This window comes from Bombus vancouverensis, chromosome 2 (genome assembly GCF_051014615.1).
Source record: "Bombus vancouverensis nearcticus chromosome 2, iyBomVanc1_principal, whole genome shotgun sequence".
NCBI classification, from domain to species: domain Eukaryota; kingdom Metazoa; phylum Arthropoda; class Insecta; order Hymenoptera; family Apidae; genus Bombus; species Bombus vancouverensis.
The window spans coordinates 1,829,341-1,852,812 of NC_134912.1; the positions used below are offsets into that span (position 1 = coordinate 1,829,341).

Genomic DNA, 23,472 nt, shown 5'->3' on the forward strand with positions numbered 1-23,472 from the left:
TATATATATAAGTATATAATGCACTATATATTATTATGTATGTTTTAAATAACAGCATTACTTGTATTTTTTGAATCCACTTCAGAGTCACAAGAGAGTTTTTCACAAATCATATATTTTAAATTTTGATCAAAGAAGGTTTCTAGTTTATCATTTTCTATATAATGCTTTAGATCTCCAATTTGTTGTAAGAGATTTTGACTTTCTATTTTATAACTTTGAAATCTTGCTATAATGATGTTTATATTATACAGTATATTATTTGCTTCTTCACCAATATCCAAGCTACATTTTGAACAATTACAAATTTCTTCACAAACGCCATTAAGCTCTTCCAAATTATTTAGGACATATTTTAACTTATTGAAAAAATCACTAATTTCTTGTTTTATAGAAACCAATTCCTCTTTATGTTGAGCAATTTTAATATCTTTATCCTGAATTTCAGTTTTTAAAACTTCTAACATATTCTTTGTCTCCATCTAACGTAATTGACATTATAATTATTCATAATCGTGTAAATGTATATAATTATGTGTGAATAAAGCGTTTAATAAATATAATAAAAATAGTGTACTTGTTCATTATATGAAATAGACAGTTCTTTGATCACTTTTAACAGTTGATTTAGCTTTTCTTCTTGATTTGTTAATATACAATTCTGTTCATAATTTTGTTTTTTAAGTTCGTCTCTTTCTTCTAAGACATTCTTTAATTGATCTAGTGTTATATTATATTTTTCTGCTTTTTCTACTAGTTGTTCCATTTCTTGTATCTTTTTCTGCAATACAGTAAGAATATATAATTTTTTATTTGAAAATTAATCCTTGATATTAGATATGTGTGATAACTAACTAAGAGTAACTCTTTTTCTAATCGTAATGTTGTTGTTTCTTTGACATACAACTGAAGTTTTTCAATTTCTTCAGAATATAAATAACAACTTTCACATTTCTCATTTAAATCTTGTTTGAGTTGTTCCATTAAATATTTATAACTATAGAGCTAGAAAAAGAAAAGGAGATAGAATTTTCAAAGTGGAATAATATAAAGATAATATATAAAATAATATATAAACATATTACCTTCTTTTTCAGATCCTCTACTTCGCAATTACGTTCATGATCCAATTTATATAATTTTTCATGTAACATCTGCATAATTATTATCAAGTATTATTACTGGCACTAGTGAAATGCGGATTGATGGAGAGGTGGAATATCTATTGGTAAGAGAGTGAAAGAAAGAAATGTAACCTTTGTGGGGACAATTACGGAAATTTAGAGCACATGAAAAAAGAGTGGAATTACAAAGTAGGTTTGGTATAGGAGAGATAGCCAACAAAAGAGGAAAAGATAGGGTTGTCAACTTGGTGAGGAAATTGGGAAAGAAAAAAAGAAAAGAGTGAAGAGATATGTAGGTAAAGATTTGTGCAATAGATAACAGAAAATAGACATATAATAATAATTAATAATTAAATAGATGATAGAAAGTAAATATGTGATAGTAAAATAAGAGTAAAATAAAATTGTGTGTCTGAGTGAGTGGATGTGTGTGTAAATGAATAAGTGAGAACACAAAGAAATAGAGAAAATAATTCTGAACCAAATTCCTTTTGACCAGGAGACTGAAAATGAACTACTACTATTATTAGGTATTAATAGACTTCAATTTTGTCATACGACATACTTTAGTATTATTCTACAAAATTGTATTTTATATACTTGCTTTGAGATTTCCTTGTTGAGTGTATATGCAACTTTCTTTTTCTTTTAGTAAAACTTCCAAATGTTTATTCATATCATGTAATTCTTCTAACTCAGCATCTCTTACCTAGAAATTAAATACGATTGTATAAATTATAATATAACTATATAAATTATTAAGTTAATATATCATACACAGAGTTCATTTTTCAAAACTATAATTTCAGAATCTTTCTGGATGATAATCCCTTTATGAACGCTATTATGTAGATCAAAATCAGATTCTGTTTCCATTTCAGTGTCAGACTCAGTTAGACTTTCAATATCTTGTGAACTATTACTGCAAGAAGCATCACATTCAAAACTTTGTTCCTTGTGATTATTTGTTTGTGAACTATTTTTGTCTAGATCTGCACTGTTATCTTCATTACTGAATTTTGATGTGAATGATGTTTGTGACATTGCCTAGACAGAATAATATTTATATAAAAATATATTGTTTAAATGACAAAAAGCACAATTATTTTCATACAGATATTGTTATAATTTTGTTTAGATATTTATCAACTTCATCGTCAATTTGTATTTCTATATCATGTGTTTCTGTGTTTACCTGTAAGTAAATATTACATTTATTTAAATAATTTTAATTATAGTACTAATAGATTGATTATGATATAATGATACTACTTGTACAGCTACATCAATATATTCTATCCAAGATGATGTCTCTTTATTGTAATCTACAAAATTAAGATACAAATGAGAATTTAGAATATAAAAAATTTTTAAATACCTTTTTGTATCATTTTACCTGCAGACGGAAGTGATCTTACAGTAGACCTACATGATGGTATTAAATTATAATTTTTCAAAGATGGATCAAACATAGTTAAAGAATAAGAATATAATTGATTATATTGGTTTGTTATAGCTGATACATTTCTTGTGTTAGATTGTGAATTTCTTTTACAAGGTGTATGGATTGATAACAAATTTGACTGAATTATAGGACCTGATTTACTGATATTGAAAAATGCACCTTTTAGAACTCCAGTTGTATAATTGTTTTTCTGTGGTAATTCTTTTATTTTTGAAATATTATCCTAAAAAATAATATGACATTATTAAGTTACTTTTAACTTTAATTTTAAGTTATTATATAGGAGACTAATATACAAAGTAAATTGTTTAAAAACTCACTAAATTTTGTAACTGTTCTTCTTGTTTAGTGGTAAGTTTAAGAGTTTTATATTTTTTAAGTTCTTTTTTAACTATCTGAAGTTCATTTTGTGCTTTCGGATTGAGTTGAATAATATTATCAATAATTACATTAAATGGTATTATTTTTCCCATCTGCAAGATACATAGTGAGAATGTTTTTCTTTGATATGAATATTTTGTTTAATTGAATACGTACTGATGAGTCATGTTCATTAAGTTCACGAAAGTAACGTGAATTTTCTAGAGAATTTGGACTCCATGCTCTGATATCTGAACAAGAATCATGTAATTTTAATCGACCTTCTAAACGTTTCTTCGGTAAAACATAGTCACCATACATCAAAGGTGTTCCTGAGTTATGTTTACTAGCTAAAAAAATTCGAGGTCCATGTTCTACATAAGACATATTTACTTTTTTTTCGCTCAAAAAATGAGTAACATTAATTATTATTACTGTTAACGGATCTGAATCTAAAATTCTTTTTAAAAATATAATATAATATAAAATAAATTGTATTATTTATTTGATTGTTTTTATTTATATACTATAGTAACTATTAAGAAACAAAATGCAAAGTAACATAAATGGTGATCAATAAAATCTATGTAGTTATATAATAAAATATTTTATTTAGAGTTACTGATAGGTAATATTAATATAACAAAGATTTGTCGGTTTTATCGATGTTATGAAATAGACATACAGGCTTTTGAAGTGCAGAAATTATTATTACATAGTATAATTTTTCTTCGAAATAAGCAAGTGGTTTCTGACTCGAAATAAGTAATCCGCTATCCCCTCTTCTTTATTTGAACTTGTCGACAGAATGAGAGATCGGTGAAGGAGTAATAGGTTTGTGAAAGCGAGGAGCCATAAATTTTTGTGGTCTAATGAACAATGACAGCGTTTAGTAAAAGATGAATACAATATATATAACGCTTTCTCACTTTAGCATTAGCGATCCTGACGTCTTATATGTAATCGTCTTATATGTACGTCTTGGCTAATCACTTTCTGATTTGCCGCTATGTCAAGCCTCTCGCTCGTTTTCAAGAACAAAATCATTCAAGAACAAAATCAAGCAGAATAGCATATTTGACTCTTAATAAGCAATTAATCGGACCCGAGTGTGTTGTTTATTTAGAGGCAAAACTGTATATAAATATAATTAAAATTATGAGCATTATTTTACCTTTTTCATAATTTTACCTTTTATTTCAAAAAATTACTTTTGTAGATTGTAAAATGTAATTTCAATTTACATGCTTCATGTAAATGTATGTTGATGTCTTACTAGTTTATCTTCAGTTATCAATGAACAGAACGTTATCTTAATTTATGATTAAAAAGTGTTTAATCTTATCAATGACATACAATAAAAGAGGTATAAAACAAAAGTCTGTAATATAAGCAGATATTGCTCTGTAGTATTTAAGTAATTTGTTACAACTATGTGTATTTTATTTATTTATCGTAATCCTGATGCTGATTCTGAGTCATATCGATTGATTTTGGTCTCAAACCGAGATGAAGATTTTAAACGTCCAGCATCACCAGCACATTATTGGGAACACCATCCATTATGTTTAGGAGGTAAGTTAAAGCTATGTACATTTGAAATTAATTACATGCTAAATTTATATATATAGTAATGTACATTTGAAATTAATTACATGCTAAATTTATACATATATATAGTAATATATATGTATATATTGTACAAAATGTTTATCTTAATATATTATTGAATAATTAATTCCAAATTAGAAATCATTATAATTTATATTTTATTAGGTACTGATATGGAGCCTGGAAAAGAAGGTGGGACTTGGCTAGCTATGTCATTAACAGGAAAAGCTGGTGTTGTTTTAAATTTATCTGATGAAGCAAGTTTAACTAATATACCAAAACAAGGACGAGGATTTTTAGTGCCTAATTTTGTTACATCAAATGATTCTGCAGTTTCATATTTAGACAAATTATATAAGAAGAATAATGAAAATCAAATATATAATCCTTTTATTTTGGTTTTAATAGATTTACAGTATGTGAATAAATTTATAATATTTTTATAATCAAAAAATCTTAATAATCAAAGTATAATATATATATATACTTAATATATAAAATATATTATATACTTAAAAAATATATATTTATATAAATTTATATATATATTTTAATAATATACATTTTCTTTAATTAATATATAAATTAATTAAAATTTTAATATATATTTTAATTCATTTAGGAATGCAGATGTTAAGTATCTGAGCAGTTCTCATAATTCAACAGGACCTAATTCAAGTCAAGACAATATCTTAGGTTTTGGTAATAGTGGTCTTGATATTCCATATAAAAAAGTTGAAGCAGGAAAAGAAATTTTCAAAAATATTGTTAAGGATATTAAGGTGTCAAGACAAATGACTCTGATTGAAGAACTTCTGAAATTTTTGAAATCAAAAGAAAGGTATGCATAATTTTTTAAACAATTATAGTTTATGTTGTTATTAACACATTATTCTTTTAATTTCCAGATATTTGCCAGATCCTGAATTGCAAAAACGTTGTTCAAAAAGATATAAGGAACTCAGCTCAATCTTTGTATCAACTGATGGATATTGTACACGAACTCATTCTATTTTGTTGGTTAATGGAAACAATGAACTAACATTCGTTGAAGAAACACTTATGCCAAATTTAACATGGAAACGTCAAATATTTAGTAACAAATTAATACGTAGAAATTGACAGTGATAATAAAAATAATTGTAAACGATATTTATATAGTTAATATTTTACTTAATTAATAATTATATTATTAGTTTATAACATTTGATATAATGTTAAATGTAAATACACAATTCTTTGGACGTGTATAAAAGTACATGTACAAAGTACACAAAGAAGTATTATAATATAAATTTGTTATTATAAAAATATGTTGTTTTATGCTATTTAGGTTTAGTAGAGTTATTTTTTTAAATCTTCTGTATAAAAAATATTATGACACATCATTTTCATCAACAAGGTCATCACTCGAATCGCTTTCTAATATATCTGACGATACGTTAGTTGTATCATCAGCTATGTTAGAATTTGGTACAGAGCTTTCTTCTGATGATAAATTCTAGAAATATCAGTAAGTATATAAAATACAATTAAAATATGATACATTAAAAGAGTATATATTTCAAAAAATACAAACCTGAGAAAAAATTTCTTGACCTTCTAAGTTTTTGTTAACAAGATTACCCATCCAAAAAGCAGTAGGGCTATTGTTAAGAACTAACATTCCCTTTACACTATATATTAATCTTTCTAATATAGATTTTGCTGCAGGAATATATTTTGATAATGTGAGATCTTTCTTTTCTGCACTATCACAACATATTGTATGTAAATATCGTGTGCCTCCTAAAACAAATTTTATGTATAATTTTTATTACTTTTTTACTATTAATATCTTTTTAGCTATTTGTTACTTTATTCTATTTATTGGATAATTTAAAATTTATACCTTGCATCATCTTCAATATTTTTGTTACTTCTTCTGTTTGATATTTTAAATTATGTTCTAGAACTGGCATTCCAAGGTTTAAAAAAGATTTCAATAATATAGGCATATATTTTAGGAATATCAATAAATTATTTTTTGTTGTTAATGTTTTACATATTTGAACTAACTTTTGCACGTTTTTCGCAACTTCATACCATACACCTATTCTTTTAGGATCTCTGATAAAAAACATGTAAACTTATAAAATATTCATTTCATGTAAAACAATTTTTATTAAGTACATGATACGTACCTATCAGCTATTTGCAACGCTGTTTTTATACCATTAATTAAACCATCGAACATTTTTTTAAATAAAAAATGAAAGCTACTTCTCGATATGGAAGGCATTCTACTTAGTCTATCCTGTGGCTTCTCCAATTCTGAAGTTTCATCTGGTAACCAATCCAAAATTGAAGTTACTGTTTGTAATGGTAGTGATTCATTATTAATCCAACTATTTAACAATTCAATTACAGTTGATTTATATTGAGTACTGGAATGATTGTCTTCCGGCCACTGAAGGCATAAAAATCCAAATGCCATTTTTGCTAAAAATGATAGCATCAATGGTTATTCTGAACACTATAAAGATTAAATATGTTTTAGATATAAAATTAATATTTAATAAGTTATGAATTGCATAATATGCAATATATATTATGCATACATATTATACATAATATTCCTCACCATACTTTTCTTTATTTTCCTTAGTATAAGATTCAGAATGTTTCATTAATGATTGACACATATTGATTAATGAAATTGATAATGATATTTGTGTAATAATATCGGATAAAGACTCAAAATATTTACAACATTCTGTAACAAGTTCTTTGCACGATCTTAATGTAATATTGCTTTCATCAACTTGACTTGCCAAAATTCGTAAACCCTCTAAACAAGTATGTACAAATTATTAAAATATGTTATAAATTACAATATGATTATTATGTATAAATATACTATATATAAATGTCATACCTCGTAATAATATATTATAAGTAACACTTTCAAATCCTTTCCAATTAAAAATTTTTGTTAGAAGACATAACAATAATCGGACAGCTTCTCTGCTTTGAGCTTCATTTTCTTCTCTCAAAACGTCTACAATATCTCGTAATTTTGCACAAATTTTTGGTAATAATTTAATTAAGTCCTTTATAAATTTCTCATTACTGTCATGCTCAAAGATTCCTAGGAGTTCTTTAACAATAAAACATACTTGTTTTATAGATATACTGCATCTCACAGATTGTGTTGCATCCATGTCCATTTTTATATCTAATAGATGTACTATCTACGAAATATTATGCTAATTATAAAAATAAGTATAAGACAAATGTAAATAATATTTAATGTATATAAACATAAATAAAAAAAGTGCTTTTTGCCAATACTAATTATTTAATATTAAAATATATATACCGATGCATCGAATTTTCTAAAATATGTTGGATTTTTAGAACATATTAAAGAACCCAATTCCCAGTCTTTAATTTCGTTTATACTAACAGATTTTTCTTTGAACTTCTTTTTCTCTTTTTTTCCTTTTCTTCCAACTTTTTTATCTATTCTTACAAATGGCGGTAGAGGAAACTGATGAAAATAACATGGAGGTGGTTGATATTTTGTGTCACACAAAGAGAACAATGTGCTCAATTCACTTTGTAAATCTATCAAATTGTCTAATCGTTGTAATACTTGCTTCTGTAACAAAGAATCTTTTTGTGTAATAAAACCACTAATCACTTCACGAAACCTACAAAAAAATAAAACTTTTGTAGTACCTTTATTTAAAATTAATACTATATTTCTATTTACTTATTTAATTTTTAACTTACCAATTAATGCAACATATTATTAAATCGATTACTGAATTTTCTGCTATATCAAAATCTTTTGGCATTAATATTGCACATCCTAAAAGAGAATCTATAGCATCTAGATTTTCATTTTCACTAAGTTTAATACAACAAGTTCTGAGAAGTTTGAAAGAAATTGGTACAATTGCGCCATATTTTTTGTCTTCAAAAGTTAAAATGCAATTTTCTGGTTCATCTTCAGCCTTATTCAATCCAAATTTAGGAATTAAATTTCCTCTAAATATACACAAGATTATAAGATAAATGAATATTATATTAAAGATTATAAAATATTATATACCTATAACTTGACTTATCAATCATATTTGTAATAACAAATTCTTCTTCAATATAATCTGTGAGTCTTTTTATAAATTTTGTATTAATATTTTGAGTTTGTAAAATGATACAAGTTAATTGATCATAAAACAGAGCTTGTGATCGTGAGCATTTCTTCACATTATTTAATACTGTCTCTATAAAATTAAAAAGTCTTAGTATCTTTATGACTTAGATGTAAATTTTAGTAATGGTAGTTCATGGTGCTTACCAAATAAATTATACGCTGCATCAGATTTCTCTGTCTTTTGCATTAAATGTTTTATTGCCATTACTGCTCCTAAAACACCTTTACATTTTGTGCTAAAATATAATCATTTAAAAATAAAATCAGTATCAGAAAATAATGTTTTTCTTCTCACTAAAAGCATTCTGGACATTACTTAGAATATTTTAGGAAAAGAATAACCAATTTGGAACTTACTGTCAAAGCAAAATTTTTGTAAATTATGTATTCATTGATTCTAGAGATATTAGAAGCCTTATTCAATATTTGATGAAAGAATTAGAAACAAGGAAATAAATACAAATTCATTATGTAATAATAATAACATACACCAGATTGGAGAAACAATTATTATAAAAGTAAAATGGGATACACTACGAGTCATTTGGAGAAAGTAGCAACAAATGCGGACTACATATTAAGATAAGATAGTTCAACCAAAGCCATAGGATTATATGCAGATAATCACAAAACTAAAATTTTGTAACTCATGATTCTGGGACTATGGTACCTATTTTATTTCTTTTTAAGATCATAAGATTAGTTATACAAAAGACATTGAAAGAATCTGCTTTAAACTCTAAAACTCTGAGATCATAAGATCAATCGAAATTTATTTCAAAATTAAGGAACTCGAAAAAGCGAGTTTTGGAATCGTACTTTGACAACAGATTTCAGAATTGGTAATTTTTTTCACGTTGTTTTTCGTGATGTTAATACATACAATGGTTTAAAATTAGATAGTTGCTTTTGCAGTAGTATGAATAAGTCATCACGTAGAGAATCAGCTATAACATTAGGGCTTGTACATAAATGTTGCAATAAGTCATTTAATGTACCAACTTCTTTTAAATTCAAGTTATCCATTTTCTCAAGTAAAATACGAAGATGATTGCAATGTGGCGTTAGACATTGTCTGTCTTCTTCTTTTTCCACCATTTTGCACAGAAACGCCAAACTATTTTTAACTGTTTGATTGCAATCACCCATAAGGAATATAATTCTTTCTAGAATCTCTCGTTGTTTGAACGCATCCTCTTTGTGACATTTAAATTGTAAACGCAACCAATCAATAGAAAAATCAATAAATACACGTTCATCTGTTTTTAATAAATTGCTAGATATTTGTAAAGCAATAGGTTGCAGTTCTTGCACAACCTATAAAAAAATATCTCAATTACATTAAAGTTTTAACAAAGACAATATCTTAACATTGTATTATGTTGTACGAACTTGTTTATAATCACTATATAATAAATTTAATAAGCTCGTTCTATAAAACCCAGATCGTATATGTTGTTTAAATATAGCTTCAATAATTTTTCTCTTCACTTCTGTTGTTAAAGATATAAGAAGCAAAAGAATGATATCTAATGGTTTTGGATCTTTAGTAATATCTTTTATAACTGTTATAGTTGCATTTACTATATTTTTTGAAAGAAGCATACTCATTTTTAATGTATTCACAATATTTAATTGACTTTGATAACACTCTTCAATGTTTTCTCCAACAAGAGGTTGTATATCAATATTGCGTAATACCTTTAATGTCTTTTCAAAAATTTCTGTATTTGTACAATCTTCTAAAACAAACCTGTAGAAGAATGAGAAAATAGATAAAAATTATACATGTAATTGTATTTCCATATTGTACTTTCTAACTAATAAAACATACTTTGTAATAGCTGATATTGCGTTTACTTTAACATTTGTTTTCAACAAATTTAATGTTTTTTCCTTGTATTCATCCAAATATTCTTTTCCAAGATTTAAGTTGCCCATACAATATAATATTAAATTTATTAATTCAGAATTATCTTCTAAAATTTTATTCAAAATTTCAGCAACAGCTTGATGTTGTTTGTCAGATACAATGTCAGGTAAAAGCATAATTAATTCACTCTGAAACCATAAAGGACATGATTCTAGAAGTTGTTCTAAATTGTTGACCAAAGCATCAGAATTAATTACAACATCCAAGAAGCGAAACTGTTGCAATAATGGAAGAGCCCAAGATACTGATTCAATGGAATCACTAAAAAAATATGTTTAAAAGAATTATAAAAATATATTCAAAAATTGTGGAAAACTATAAGAAACTATTATAACAATAGAAAACATACGCTATAAGTATAGCTTCATTGAGTTTAGACAAAAGACTGCTATATATTTCTGGATATAGTTCAGAAACTTGTAACAGAATCCTTATAAGAGAAGAACTATGTAACACATTTGACACTTCACCATCAATAAGTAATTCCATATCGCTTAAAGCATTTTTTAAATTTTCTTCATTTTCAAAATATTTTTCCATTAGGGTAATTAACTCATCTTTTTTATATTTTTTTGAATTTAGTAATTCTTTCATTTTCCTTTGCACCATTATGACATCTTTACCTATAGTAATTTAATGAATACAATGTATTTATATTATAACATTAATCGAATATACTTTTAAATATGCTATGTACTATACTATCAAATATACTTTAAAATTTATATACAACTAATATCCATCATATAATTGAAGCTCTAGGTAATTGATGTACTTACAAAGTACATGTGGAACAACTGGATTTATCTTAATGCCTGAGTCATGTAAAAACTCAAGAAATTTACACTTTGTAATAGAAATCGCATTAACACCTTTCTCTGTAATTATTAATAAATTTGATGAACTTCTGAGATGACTATTTTCACAATTATCTGATATAGTGTCAGAATCATCTCGTTTTTTCTTTAAAACTGTAGATTCTGCCAAAGGGAAACCTAAATCATCGTCACTGTCACAGTTTGACGAAGTAAGACTTGACAATTTGCGTTTACGTGATAATGATTCTCCATTTCCTACTTCTACCTTACGTGATTTACTTGAAAAAATATCCTCATCTGACAATTTGTTTTGACCTGTAAATATTTTATTTAATAATTTTCTTTAATTTCGAAATATTTCATCAATGAGCTTACTTTGAGTTGAGAAGACCTTTCCGGCTAATAACGTACTATTATTTCTTGGCAACTGTTCAATTAAAGATTTAGTTTGAGATATGTCACTTCTTGAAGATGTTGGACTTCCTATTAAATTTTTATGTAAGCCGCCTCTAAATTTTAATTTTCTTTTATCCATGATTAAATGATTGTACTTTTGCGTACGATCATATGTAATATCTTTTCGCGCTAAGTATAAAGAGGTAGTATGAAAATTAAATGCGTATATGCACACTATCAAATTGAAAATAACTACATACTTTGAGTTTTCCTTATAAGAAATTTGATAATTAATAAACTACACTATTACAATGGAAATTGTTAAAATGTAAAAATATATAGAAATCAAAATATTATATTTTTATATAAAATATCTTTATATATTATTAAATGAGATATTCTAAAATAATAGTGGTAACACTGATAGCAAAATTTATAGTAAGATAAAGATACAAATTTACGAATGTATATACATACGTACATATAGAGAAGGGAGGAGAATAGTATTTAAGATACGAAAGTGACAGAAGGCGGTGTATGTTTAACAATTGTGTGCAAATTGTAGGATTAAAAATATGTCATCGGCACATTTATCGACAGGGCGTCTAAATGTGGGAATTATTCAAGTACAAGTCAGGAAACAGTTACTCTGTTTGCTTGAAAAGTGTGATGGCACAAAGGTATTATAATAAACTTTTCAATCTTTCACCATTTATCAGTATGTATTGCTATTGTTAGATAATATGTGTTGTTACTAGTTTAATGAATAAAGTTAACTTATTTTTATTCATAGCTTACCTTAAAGTACAATTAAAGTAAAATTAGTTATCGTATATGTTTTGTTTACATTATCAGTAAACATATTGTGTTAGAAATATTTTGACTTGTATTTTATAATAGGCAATTATATGGGATCAATCTCTTGAAGGACCAATTGGTCTTGTTGCAAAATATAATTTGCTTGAAGAACATGATGTTGTTAAAATGTATCCTTTATGTGGTGGAAGTTTGACAATACCACCAAATATTGTTAATATAATATTTATAACTAGACCTCAGTTAGGACTTATGGATTTAATTGCTGAAAATGTTCATGGGTATGTATAAAATAAGAAATATTTGTTTTAAATTTAATTTTCAATAAGATAATATTATGAAGCTTACATAATAACAAATTTGTAGAGAAGAGGGGAAAAGACCACGCAAAGAATTTCATTTGTTTTTTGTACCAAGAAAAAGTCTTCTTTGTCAAAAAAAGCTTCAGAATCGTGGTGTATTTGGTAGCTTCACATTAATAGAAGAATTTAAATGTGACTTATTTCCTTTTGATAATGATCTTCTTTCCATGGAGCTTAGTGGTTCATTTAAGGAGTTTCATTTAGAAAATGATCCCACTTGTTTGTATCAAGTTGCACAAGCTATTCAAGGTTTACAACGATTATATGGAAAAATTCCAAAAGTTACTGGAAGAGGACCTGCTGCTAGCAAAGTATGGGAATTATTAGAAAGATTAAATAGAGAAGAAGAGGATAATAAAACAACATCAGTTCAGTCATCTACTATAGAACATTTATTATTATTAGATCGCTCTGTAGATTTACTTTCACCTCTAGTTACGCAATTGACGTATGAGGGATTAATAGATGAAATTTTTGGGATAAAATATAGTTGAGTATTTTTTTACTTTCTTTTAAACTTTAGTTTAGTTTATCTTTTATAACAAAATATCTTATAAGTAATTTTATTATAATTTGTTATTTTTAGTTTATTAAAGTATTATAATTTCAGATACTGTACAGTTGCCAGCAAGAAGATTTCATGATTCTCAAGACTCTCCAACAACAATGACCCTTAATGAAAAAGAACAAATTATACTAAATTCTGGAGAGGAATTATTTGCAGAAATCAGGTGAGTATTTTTATATTTTGATATGATTTTATATTTTACAGAGCCTTTATAATTGTAGGGATAAAAATTTTAATGGAGTTGGACCTATCCTTAGTAAAAAAGCTAAAGTTATTTCATCACAGTTTGATGAGAGACATGGAGATAAAAGTGTGCAAGAAATTAAACAATTTATAGCACGATTACCACATATGTTAGCTACTAAGCAATCATTAGCAAAACGTAAGTTTTTTAAATTCTATTTAATAATATTAATTGTCATTAATTATAGTATAATTTATTTTGTATACTTATTTTTATTTCGTTGTTAGATACAACAATAGCTGAAATGATAAAAGAAGTAACAGATTCTAGTAATTTTTTAGAATCTTTGCAAGTAGAGCAAGAGTTGTTGAATTGTATTGACACAGATAAACCAAATACTTTTATAGAAGATATGATAATACAACAACAACCACTTTTAAAAGTTTTACGTCTTCTTTGTATACAATCCTTAACAAATTCTGGACTCAAGCCAAAGTTATTAGACTATTATAAGAGGGAAATAATACAAACGTACGGATATCATAATTTACCAACCATATTAAACTTAGAAAAAGCCGGATTATTAAAACAACAACAATCTGCGCGTCAGTATGCAGTTTTACGAAAAGCACTACGACTTACTGTTGAAGATGAAAGTGAAATTACACCGAAGGATATTAGTTATGTTCATTCTATATATGCACCACTAAGTGTTCGATTGACAGAGCAGCTTGTACAATCAAATGGTTGGCAAGGTTTAAATGATGTAATGGGATTATTACCTGGCCCTACTATTAGTAGCCCACCATATAACATACTGTCATCTGGGAGAAGTAAGGAATATATGTAAAAAAAATATAATTTCAATTATATTGTAGGTGATATAGATATAAATTAAATTTTTAGGAAATTCTATTACTAGCGAAGACTTTAATTCAGAACCACCAAAATTAGTAATGGTTTTCTTTATTGGAGGATGTACATTTGCAGAAATTTCTGCGCTGAGATTTCTATCTCAGCAAGAAGATTGTAAGTAATACAATAAATCTATTATATTATTGAAACTTTACAATTGATTTTTTGTTTGTATGTATGATATATTTTGAGAAAAATGTCTATTTTCAGTAAACGTAGAATTTGTTGTCTGCACTACAAAACTAATAAATGGAAACACATTTTTAATGTCATTAATGGAAAACCTAGAAAGTACATAATCTAATAAAATTGAACGTTATTTTATGCGTACACATTGCTGACTACAAAATAATTATACATATTTTTTTAAAAATATGTGTAAATTCTTTTTTTCTAATAAGCATATTCATTAAAAGAGTAGAGTAATACATGTACAGATATGATAAAATTATTAATTTATACCTTCAGAAGTCTTTTATAAGCATTTCTTTGCAATATTCACATGTATCAAATTATATGTATAATTAAAAAAAATCACTTTTGTATCATATGTATAAGTTTGATATAATTGTATATAATATCAATATGTATATATATAAATAGCAGTAACTAACCTTGTATTACACATTAGACTAAGTTAAATTTTGATAGCATATGAAAGCCAAATTTTAAAAATGAAGCTTTTATAAGTTATTCTTAAAATTTTAAATATACATATATAAAATAAAATTATATACATATTTATGCAATAGTTATGATTATTTTGATAACAAATTGTATTCATATATGCGTATAAGTTATTTAAAATATGTATCAAAATCATATAAAATTTGTCAACAAATTTATAAAAGAAAAAGTATAAAAATAAATTCATTATAAAATTCTTATTAAATGTATTTTCTCATTTATCTAAAATTAACAAATACCAAAGCTAATTTTAATCGAACACTATTTTATATTTTATTACACACAATAAATTTCTAAAATTTAAATGACGTATCAAGTATTATCGTATATTTTGATCGTTTTCTATTTATTAACATTGTTTTATGTTATTAAGTCAAAAGCGTAAAATTGGTAAAGTAGTAGCTATTAGTTATCGGTAATGTTTTTTAGTTTAGTACTTGATCGACGTAGAGGCGCCACTGATCATCGTCGGAGAATTCGCCTGCTGTGTAGAGTACACCCAGGCTAGCCGAAAAGGCGTCAAAAAGTTAGCGAATTCTCGTGTGTCCGGCCGATAGTGGGTGCCGTATTGTTGCGTTGCCGCGGATTGTCGCGTCTCGCGCGTGTGTGCGTACGTGCGTGACACGTACGAGGCGTGTACTTTTCCGGGGTGCGGTGCGTTTGCACAACAAAAAATCGTGATCCTCAGATCTTAATATGCTCGAAGGATCGGCCAAGTTCAGGAAAAAGAGGTGCTCCGCCTGAAGAGAGTGCTCGGAGCTGCGCGCATGCTTCTGTGCCTGCTCCTTCGCCATTTTGGAGGTGAATATCACTTTTTTCCTTGTTGCCGGAGTTTTTGAGAAATTACAGTTGATACACCGGGATCTGACCACGATGTTGTACACCCGATCCAAACACGGCAAGCCTTTTTGGCTATACCGACGATATCCCTCTACTGTATTTGCGGGACCAATCTGACGCGATTGCTTCAAGTCAGAGACCCAACCCTCCTTACGCCCGCATTTCTACCTCCTGCAAATTTCACTCGACCGCCTTCTTTGCTTACCAACCCCAATTTTACTATTATTTTTATTCTCACCGTCAAAATACTTGCTCCTTAAGAGTTTCACCTACTATTGATAACATTCGATTCGATCTTCTCTGCAGATTTTCCGTTTAAAAACATATGATATTTATTCAAGTCAAATGAGTTTCCACGTATAGAATAGTGTGTTTCGTATTGAGGACCTCGTGATAAGTGTCAAGCTCATCTTAATTATAAATACGTTTTATAGCGAGGAAAGATTTTTAATTGTACTCCCTGTATATCCTACAAACTTGTGTATTTGTGTTTGTTGAATATTGTTTGTCATTGAACTTATTGAGAGACTTGCTGCTATTAATGTATTATAAAAAATTAAATTAGGAGAAATGTGAAATGAAGGTATGCAAATCACAGTGCATTATAATATACAAAGTTGTTATGTATTATACACATATTTGCTTAATTAAAAATAACTTAATTTATACGATATAAAGTTTATAGAAATATCAAGAATTAACTAAAAATTATGTCTATTTTTAGTGAAAAACATATTTACTTTATTCATTATACTTTGTATGTGAATCATATTTTAATATTAAATAAAATGAAAAATCATCTAAGTAAATTCAATTAATATATTCAAATTAGAAGTAGTATAATATTTAGTGTTTAGTTATTAATTATCAAAGTTAAAAATAATATAATTTGCTTCTTTTTCACAGATAGAATGTTAAATTTTGGAATGGATTGACAGAGGATTAAGTAATATTATAAAATTTAGCATAGAAGATTGAAAGACAAGAAGACATCTAAAGGTGTCTGAAATAGGCCTTGGTTATTTAATTATTAACATTTTACTATGCCAGCTGTTCCAAGGCCTGGTAGCCTTAAGGACCCAGAGATTGCTGAATTATTTGAAAAAAATGATCCGGAGAAAATATTTGAAGACTTACGTGAAATCGGGCATGGCAGTTTTGGGGCTGTTTATTATGCACGATGTTTGCTTACCAAAGAAATTGTTGCCATCAAGAAAATGTCATATGTGGGAAAACAAACTGTTGAGAAGTGGCAGGATATCTTGAAAGAAATTCGATTTCTTAGGCAACTTAACCATCCTAATACAATAGAGTATAAGGGCTGTTATCTCAGGGACCACACTGCCTGGGTATATATTTTCAAAATTATTTTAATAAGTCATATCTTAATAATATTGTGTTATAAGCATTCTTTTAATTGTCAGTGATGAATTTTATAAATTAATTATAGTTGGTAATGGAATATTGCCTTGGTTCTGCATCAGACATTATTGAAGTTCATAAGAGACCATTAAAAGAAGATGAAATAGCTGCAATTTGTGAAGGTGTACTACGTGGTTTGCATTATCTTCATTCTCTTGGAAGAATACATCGAGATGTCAAAGCTGGAAATATTTTACTTACCGAAAATGGTACAGTAAAATTGGCAGATTTTGGATCGGCAAGCATAAAGTGTCCAGCAAATAGCTTTGTAGGAACTCCTTATTGGATGGCACCAGAAGTGATATTAGCTATGGATGAAGGACAATATGATGGAAAAGTGGATGTATGGTCTTTGGGGATAACATGTATTGAATTAGGTATTAAAATGTTTATTTAGTTATATATTTTTACTCTGTTAAAAAATTCACATAATATAATAAATATTTTAAATGATTTGTTTTTTTATATGTTTCTAAAGTAATTTATTTATTGGATTATGTGAATATTTATTATAATTTCAGCGGAGCGAAAACCACCTTATTTTAATATGAATGCTATGAGTGCTCTGTATCACATTGCTCAGAATGACACACCAACTTTAAATTCTCCAGACTGGTCAGATGTTTTTCGTCACTTCGTTGAAGTGTGTCTAACTAAAAGTCCAACTGAAAGGCCAGCCTCTGGTAAACTGTTATCAGTGAGTCTTCTACAGAAATCTTCATTTTATCTTTAGTATATAGATTTTTTGCTGCTTTACTGTTCAATTTTCGTATAAACAGATATACTATAGTTTAGTTAGTTGTTTTCTTATAGGCTTTCAATTTTACAGCATCAATTTGTCACCAGAACGCGTTCTCCACAAGTTTTAATAGACTTAATTCAGAGAACGAAAGCTGCTGTTAGAGAATTGGATAATTTGAATTATCGGAAAATGAAGAAGATCTTAATGATCGATGCTTGTGAAACTGAAAGTACAGTTGGTGATGCTGATGGTATGTTAAGTTTTCAGTTGAAATTTGATTTGAGATCATAGTATTTGTTTATATCCTTTTTTAGATTTTTATATTTATATTTTTACTTGTATCTTATAGATACTCCAGATGAACAAACAGGTGGTGATAGTAGCAAGAGCAATTCAATTACCTCAGAGCATTCAATTCATTCAATGGGTGTTTCTGCCAGTTCTCAAAGTTCCTCCACCAATAGCTTGCCACTGCCAAATGCTGACGCAAATGATTATTCCACGGGATCTGTACGAAATAGACATAAAATATCAGCAGGTGGTGTCACTGCCAATCTTCTTGAACATGGTGCCAATAATTTTGCAACAATTAGGACGACATCAATTGTAACTAAACAACAAAAAGAACATATGCAAGAGGAAATGCATGAACAAATGAGTGGATATAAACGAATGAGGCGGGAACATCAAGGTGCTTTGGTAAGTGCATAATTTAATATCTAAACATTATGTAATTTTTATTGAACAATATATCTCATTTATAATTATTTAAAAAGGTAAAATTAGAAGAACGTTGTAAAATGGAAATGGAATCCCATAAACAATTATTAGATAAAGAATATGAAACTCTTTTACAACAGTTTAGTAAAGAATTGGAAAAACTTCAATTAAGGCATTTGCAAGAATTAGAACGTAAGCTTAAACAAAACCAAAATGCTGAGAAAAAACTGCACAAAGAGATAACAAGTAGACAGGAAGCAGATCGGAAAGCATTAGAAGCACAGCAAAAGAAAGACTATAAGGTAATTCAAAAAAGCTTTATATTTTTCGATAATATTTTATAATTAATGATATTTCGTTTTTTTAAGGTTTACAAAGAAAGATGGAAAAAAGAATTATCTCAGGATGAAGTTACACCGAAGCGACAACGAGATGCTACACTTCAGAGTCACAAAGATAATTTACGACAAATGGAAGCGCAAGAAGAGCAACGCCTTGCAAGAGGGCAAAGAGAATACCTTGACCTCGAAATTCGTAAATTCCGTAGAAAAAAGCTACTTGTTTTTCATAGTTTGGAACAAGAGCTACTTCGAGAAGTTAGTACAGTATTTTATTTTATATAGATAATTCTTTCGTTTTACTTTGTTATCAACATTTTGTTATATTTGAATACATTTTTTAAAATATATGTTATAAATATATTTGTATCATGCAGGAATTAAATAAGAGACAACAACAATTAGAACAAGCACATAATATGTTATTACGACATCATGAAAAAACACAAGAACTTGAATACAGGCAACAAAGGGCAGTTCATACTCTTAGAGAAGATCAAGTTCATCGACAACATGCTACAGAACTTTCTAATCAACAAGATTACATGCAAAGAGCAGAACGTGATTTGCGTAAAAAGCATGCATTGGAGCTCAAACAGCAACCTAAGAGTCTCAAAGTAAGTAACATGTTTTAATTTTTCAAAACGATAGTATTATTATTATTTATTTATTTTTCGACTTCACAGCTCAGAAAAAGGACTTGGCTTATATATACTTAACTCCCATTTACTCCCATACAACCCTTACAACATCCAAAGACCCACACTCATCCACTCTTCAATCCTAAACACATATATCCCCTCGTATATCTAATACTATAAATTAAACATATATTTCAACATCATAACATATAAACACTTCATTTAAACAATAAAATCCGATATCGGGAAAAATAATAAAAGTTTAGATCTTATATAGATAAATTAAAGTTTTTTTATACTTTATTATCATTTTAGCAAAAAGAAATGCAAATTCGAAAACAATTTAGGGAAACATGTAAAATACAAACGCGACAATATAAGGCATTAAAAGCTCAAATATTACAAACAACAGCTAAAGAAGAGCAAAAGGCTGTTATCAAAAAATTAAAAGAAGAACAAAGAAGGAAGTTAGCTTTATTGGGTGATCAGTATGAACAAAGTATTGCTGAAATGCTCCAGAAACAAAGTATACGTTTAGATGAATCACAAGAAGTTGAATGCCATAACCTCAAGGTAAAATGTTGCATTTATTTAAAAACTGATAAAATTACAGGATTTTTAAAATCGTTCTTTCGTGAACTTAATATTCTTCAATGAGTTTGTAAAAATATGATTTTGTTCAAATATACAAAAAAAGTTCATATTATAATTTTAAAACTTGGTTTTGATAATGCTTGAAACAAACATCCTACAAGTATTAGAACCACAGCAATGTAAATGTAATAATTATTTCTCATATGTTTTATAGGAAAGGTTAAATTATGAATTAGAAATTCTAATGGCATATCAATCTAAGAATAAAATGCAAGCTGAAGCTCAAAGAAACAGAGAACGTCGTGAATTAGAAGATCGAGTATCAGTTAGACGAGCTTTGCTTGAACAGAAAATGGAGCTTGAAACTCAGGAATTCCTTCGTGAACGTAGTGAGCGGATACGTTTATTACATGAAAGACAAGAACGTGAATTACAACAATTTGATGAGGAAAGTGCAAGAATAGGATTCAGGTATGTAATTTGTGATTCATAGTTTTTAGTTCGAACAAATTTCGTAAATATTAACGAGAGAAGAAGATGTTTCAACTGTTCTATAGTTCTATACTTCTATTTTTAATTCATATTTGTGCTAAGCTAATCATTCATTACCATTTCATAAAATAGAAAGATAAATTTAAGAATTTTAGAAAGAAATATTGTAGATGTATCTATATACATTTTTTTCAAATTATTGCAGTGCTCTGGCGATAGCTGAGGCATCAAAAGAATCTTACCCAGACGATGAAAGCCTTAGTGGCTCAATGTTAAGTCTGGCTCACAGTAATAGTTCTACATCCTTCCCCCCTAATAGTCTTTAATTTTAATCATAATCAATTAATAGAATATGTATGTATGTACGTTTGCCTGTAGTGAATGCATAACGAGTCTATCGACGTTTAATTCAATGATTTACATACATAGCAAAAGTTGGCTCGTTATATGCATTGACCCAAACCTAAAAGGTTTGTTAGGGTTGGGAATGTGTATTGGACTGAAATTAATGTAACAGCATATTTTTTAATTATCAAAATATGTCAATGTGATCTATCTGGAAAGAGAGCTTCATATTGAAGAAGAACTTAGATGCTTTTTGCAACGTTGTAATATTTATTAACCATATCCAAATATCTTGTGAACTAAATAGGATTAAAAAGGAAAACTCTTTTAAGTATCAGTCTCATCTACTATACTGAAAAGTAAATCTTAATGTTCTTGGGCTTGAAGTAAGCCAGCTATTATAGCATACAGAAAATTTTATATGCGACTACAGAAAATGTTTAGAGACATTTATTTATCAATATCTTGCAATTATAATAAAAAAAGAAAAAACAGTATAATCATAATGCTCGAATTATTATACATTTGATTTTGACTAATTGAAGATTTGAAATAAGCACAACACAGGAATAATATTTTCGGTAAGATTTTAACTTATCGAAGGTCTAGTATTAAATAATCTTACTGACAATTGCATGTGTTGATTTTCGAAAACCTTATTTCAAACTTTCAGTGACACTTAGTCTGATTTAACAAAAACTGAGTGAGTCGATTTATTTATTTAATTGCATTCTTAATGTAATTAAGATATTTACAAAGTGACAGACTAATGAAAAAATTTAGTTACAGTATCTTATGTTGTAGTTATAATAATGCATTCATAATAGATAATATTTGTTATTTCAATGAGAAATCAATTTCTAAAATTGAAAGACATTTTTTTACTATTTTATACAATTTGTTTTACATTACTAAGAAAGAATGTCAATATCAAAAATTAAATTGATAATAAAATTATTGTTGAATTACCAAAATATGACAGTGTCCACTTCAAATTCCTTTCAACATTAAAATATATTTTTTTGATTTTAATTTGATATTATTCCATATGCAGCCTTGATGCAAGTCTCTGTAAATTATTTACATAATTACGTTAATTTTTGTAATTGAATACATGATACATATTTTTTAAAACACCATATTATTCTATATTTGACATAAAAAATAAGAAACTTTATACAGTGGGAAATACCTAAATAATTCACTTAAGTAATAAGGTTAGCATTTTAAAAATAAAAGACAATGTCTTAGATAAAAAATGTTTGATGTCATGTTTAGATATTTTATAATTATAATATTCTTAATCACATATTTTAAGATTATAATAATACTACTGTATTACTATATAATTTTGTATTATATTTTCAAATTTCTTATAAAATTCTAATGATTAACATGGAAGTAGCGTTGTATCTTATAATGTATTGAGATTAATTCCTAAATTTTTATAATTTTTCTTCAATAATTTAAATGTACAATAGAGTATTTTATCTATAATTTTTTATTATAATAAGAAATAACAAATTATAAAAAGTGCTAAAAATAATTAATTGTAATTTAGTATGTTTAAATATAATATCAAATATTTCCTGTTTTCAACAATTGTTTTTATTTCCAAAGAAGTAGAAAATAACTTAAGTGGTGTTTTTTAAGTACCCATGTATATAGTGCTATATTTTCAAAGTTTTGGCATTTAATATAAATAATATGCTGAAAGTAAATATTGTTTTTAGCAACAAATTCCTCCTATTTTATTTGGCAAAAATGGAAACATATATGCGATATTAAATAAAATATAATGTAATGTAAACAATATTATTTTTAGCATATGATTCAATTCAACTTATGCATTTCCTCAAGATGATACTTACCAATGAAGCAAATATCATTATTAT

The 23,472-nt window shown here is 27.2% G+C and overlaps 5 protein-coding genes across 8 annotated transcripts; 3 read left to right on the top strand and 2 right to left on the bottom strand.

Annotated features, from left to right (window-relative positions):
* Positions 1 to 30: 30 nt before the first annotated feature.
* On the bottom strand, positions 31 to 3,472 carry LOC117163995 (uncharacterized). 2 transcript variants are annotated; one of them, XM_033346776.2, is made up of 11 exons: positions 3,127 to 3,472; positions 2,910 to 3,062; positions 2,521 to 2,812; positions 2,397 to 2,449; positions 2,239 to 2,319; positions 1,902 to 2,171; positions 1,729 to 1,833; positions 1,086 to 1,154; positions 856 to 1,005; positions 578 to 781; positions 31 to 482 (listed from the first exon to the last, which is right to left on the bottom strand). In XM_033346776.2, exons 1-11 carry the CDS (start codon positions 3,334 to 3,336, stop codon positions 45 to 47), a joined length of 2,025 nt encoding a protein of 674 aa, XP_033202667.2. In that variant the 5' UTR covers positions 3,337 to 3,472; the 3' UTR covers positions 31 to 44. The 2 variants fall into 2 exon arrangements, with proteins under 2 accessions (XP_033202667.2, XP_076480621.1); XM_076624506.1 differs by having other exon boundaries at positions 350 to 781; positions 3,127 to 3,470.
* A 27-nt stretch (positions 3,473 to 3,499) lies between these two features.
* Positions 3,500 to 5,871, top strand: Tango2 (transport and golgi organization 2). Its single transcript, XM_033346775.2, has 4 exons — positions 3,500 to 4,524; positions 4,726 to 4,975; positions 5,183 to 5,401; positions 5,469 to 5,871. Exons 1-4 carry the CDS (start codon positions 4,383 to 4,385, stop codon positions 5,680 to 5,682), a joined length of 825 nt encoding a protein of 274 aa, XP_033202666.1. The 5' UTR covers positions 3,500 to 4,382; the 3' UTR covers positions 5,683 to 5,871.
* Positions 5,713 to 12,140, bottom strand: Fancd2. 3 transcript variants are annotated; one of them, XM_076624480.1, is made up of 16 exons: positions 11,891 to 12,138; positions 11,477 to 11,830; positions 11,047 to 11,320; positions 10,599 to 10,958; positions 10,157 to 10,517; positions 9,648 to 10,081; positions 8,909 to 9,000; positions 8,660 to 8,834; positions 8,338 to 8,595; positions 8,009 to 8,255; positions 7,478 to 7,793; positions 7,184 to 7,390; positions 6,744 to 7,041; positions 6,452 to 6,669; positions 6,140 to 6,348; positions 5,713 to 6,061 (listed from the first exon to the last, which is right to left on the bottom strand). In XM_076624480.1, the coding sequence occupies exons 1-16, from the start codon at positions 12,048 to 12,050 to the stop codon at positions 5,936 to 5,938; spliced, it is 4,089 nt and encodes a 1,362-aa protein (XP_076480595.1). In that variant the 5' UTR covers positions 12,051 to 12,138; the 3' UTR covers positions 5,713 to 5,935. The 3 variants fall into 3 exon arrangements, with proteins under 3 accessions (XP_076480595.1, XP_033202658.1, XP_076480598.1); XM_033346767.2 differs by having other exon boundaries at positions 7,922 to 8,255; positions 11,891 to 12,137; XM_076624483.1 differs by lacking the exons at positions 5,713 to 6,061; positions 6,140 to 6,348; positions 6,452 to 6,669 and having other exon boundaries at positions 6,823 to 7,075; positions 7,922 to 8,255; positions 11,891 to 12,140.
* A 241-nt stretch (positions 12,141 to 12,381) lies between these two features.
* On the top strand, positions 12,382 to 15,648 carry car (vacuolar protein sorting-associated protein 33A). Its single transcript, XM_033346732.2, has 8 exons — positions 12,382 to 12,591; positions 12,812 to 13,008; positions 13,094 to 13,578; positions 13,700 to 13,820; positions 13,879 to 14,039; positions 14,129 to 14,674; positions 14,748 to 14,870; positions 14,967 to 15,648. Exons 1-8 carry the CDS (start codon positions 12,487 to 12,489, stop codon positions 15,053 to 15,055), a joined length of 1,827 nt encoding a protein of 608 aa, XP_033202623.1. The 5' UTR covers positions 12,382 to 12,486; the 3' UTR covers positions 15,056 to 15,648.
* Positions 15,649 to 15,908: 260 nt separating this feature from the next.
* Tao (Serine/threonine-protein kinase Tao) lies at positions 15,909 to 22,637 on the top strand. The gene is made up of 12 exons (XM_033346681.2): positions 15,909 to 16,244; positions 17,190 to 17,632; positions 17,734 to 18,082; positions 18,227 to 18,402; positions 18,535 to 18,697; positions 18,797 to 19,146; positions 19,224 to 19,469; positions 19,536 to 19,763; positions 19,883 to 20,122; positions 20,462 to 20,719; positions 20,955 to 21,211; positions 21,438 to 22,637. Exons 2-12 carry the CDS (start codon positions 17,327 to 17,329, stop codon positions 21,556 to 21,558), a joined length of 2,694 nt encoding a protein of 897 aa, XP_033202572.1. The 5' UTR covers positions 15,909 to 16,244; positions 17,190 to 17,326; the 3' UTR covers positions 21,559 to 22,637.
* The last annotated feature ends 835 nt before the right edge of the window (positions 22,638 to 23,472 follow it).

Coding starts and splice junctions, on each gene's coding strand:
- LOC117163995 (XM_033346776.2), bottom strand. CDS start 3,336: ATGTCTTATGTAGAACATGGACCTCGAATTTTTTTAGCTAGTAAACAT. Junction 3,063..3,126: donor TTAATGAACATGACTCATCA/GTACGTATTCAA, acceptor TGTATCTTGCAG/ATGGGAAAAATAATACCATT. Junction 782..855: donor TAGAAAAAGAGTTACTCTTA/GTTAGTTATCAC, acceptor ACTGTATTGCAG/AAAAAGATACAAGAAATGGA.
- Tango2 (XM_033346775.2), top strand. CDS start 4,383: ATGTGTATTTTATTTATTTATCGTAATCCTGATGCTGATTCTGAGTCA. Junction 4,976..5,182: donor TTGGTTTTAATAGATTTACA/GTATGTGAATAA, acceptor TAATTCATTTAG/GAATGCAGATGTTAAGTATC. Junction 5,402..5,468: donor TTTTTGAAATCAAAAGAAAG/GTATGCATAATT, acceptor TTTAATTTCCAG/ATATTTGCCAGATCCTGAAT.
- Fancd2 (XM_033346767.2), bottom strand. CDS start 12,050: ATGGATAAAAGAAAATTAAAATTTAGAGGCGGCTTACATAAAAATTTA. Junction 7,391..7,477: donor TTATAATATATTATTACGAG/GTATGACATTTA, acceptor ATACTTGTTTAG/AGGGTTTACGAATTTTGGCA. Junction 7,042..7,183: donor GGAAAATAAAGAAAAGTATG/GTGAGGAATATT, acceptor TATCATTTTTAG/CAAAAATGGCATTTGGATTT.
- car (XM_033346732.2), top strand. CDS start 12,487: ATGTCATCGGCACATTTATCGACAGGGCGTCTAAATGTGGGAATTATT. Junction 13,009..13,093: donor ATTGCTGAAAATGTTCATGG/GTATGTATAAAA, acceptor ACAAATTTGTAG/AGAAGAGGGGAAAAGACCAC. Junction 13,579..13,699: donor AATTTTTGGGATAAAATATA/GTTGAGTATTTT, acceptor TTATAATTTCAG/ATACTGTACAGTTGCCAGCA.
- Tao (XM_033346681.2), top strand. CDS start 17,327: ATGCCAGCTGTTCCAAGGCCTGGTAGCCTTAAGGACCCAGAGATTGCT. Junction 17,633..17,733: donor TCAGGGACCACACTGCCTGG/GTATATATTTTC, acceptor AATTAATTATAG/TTGGTAATGGAATATTGCCT. Junction 18,698..18,796: donor TACAGTTGGTGATGCTGATG/GTATGTTAAGTT, acceptor TGTATCTTATAG/ATACTCCAGATGAACAAACA.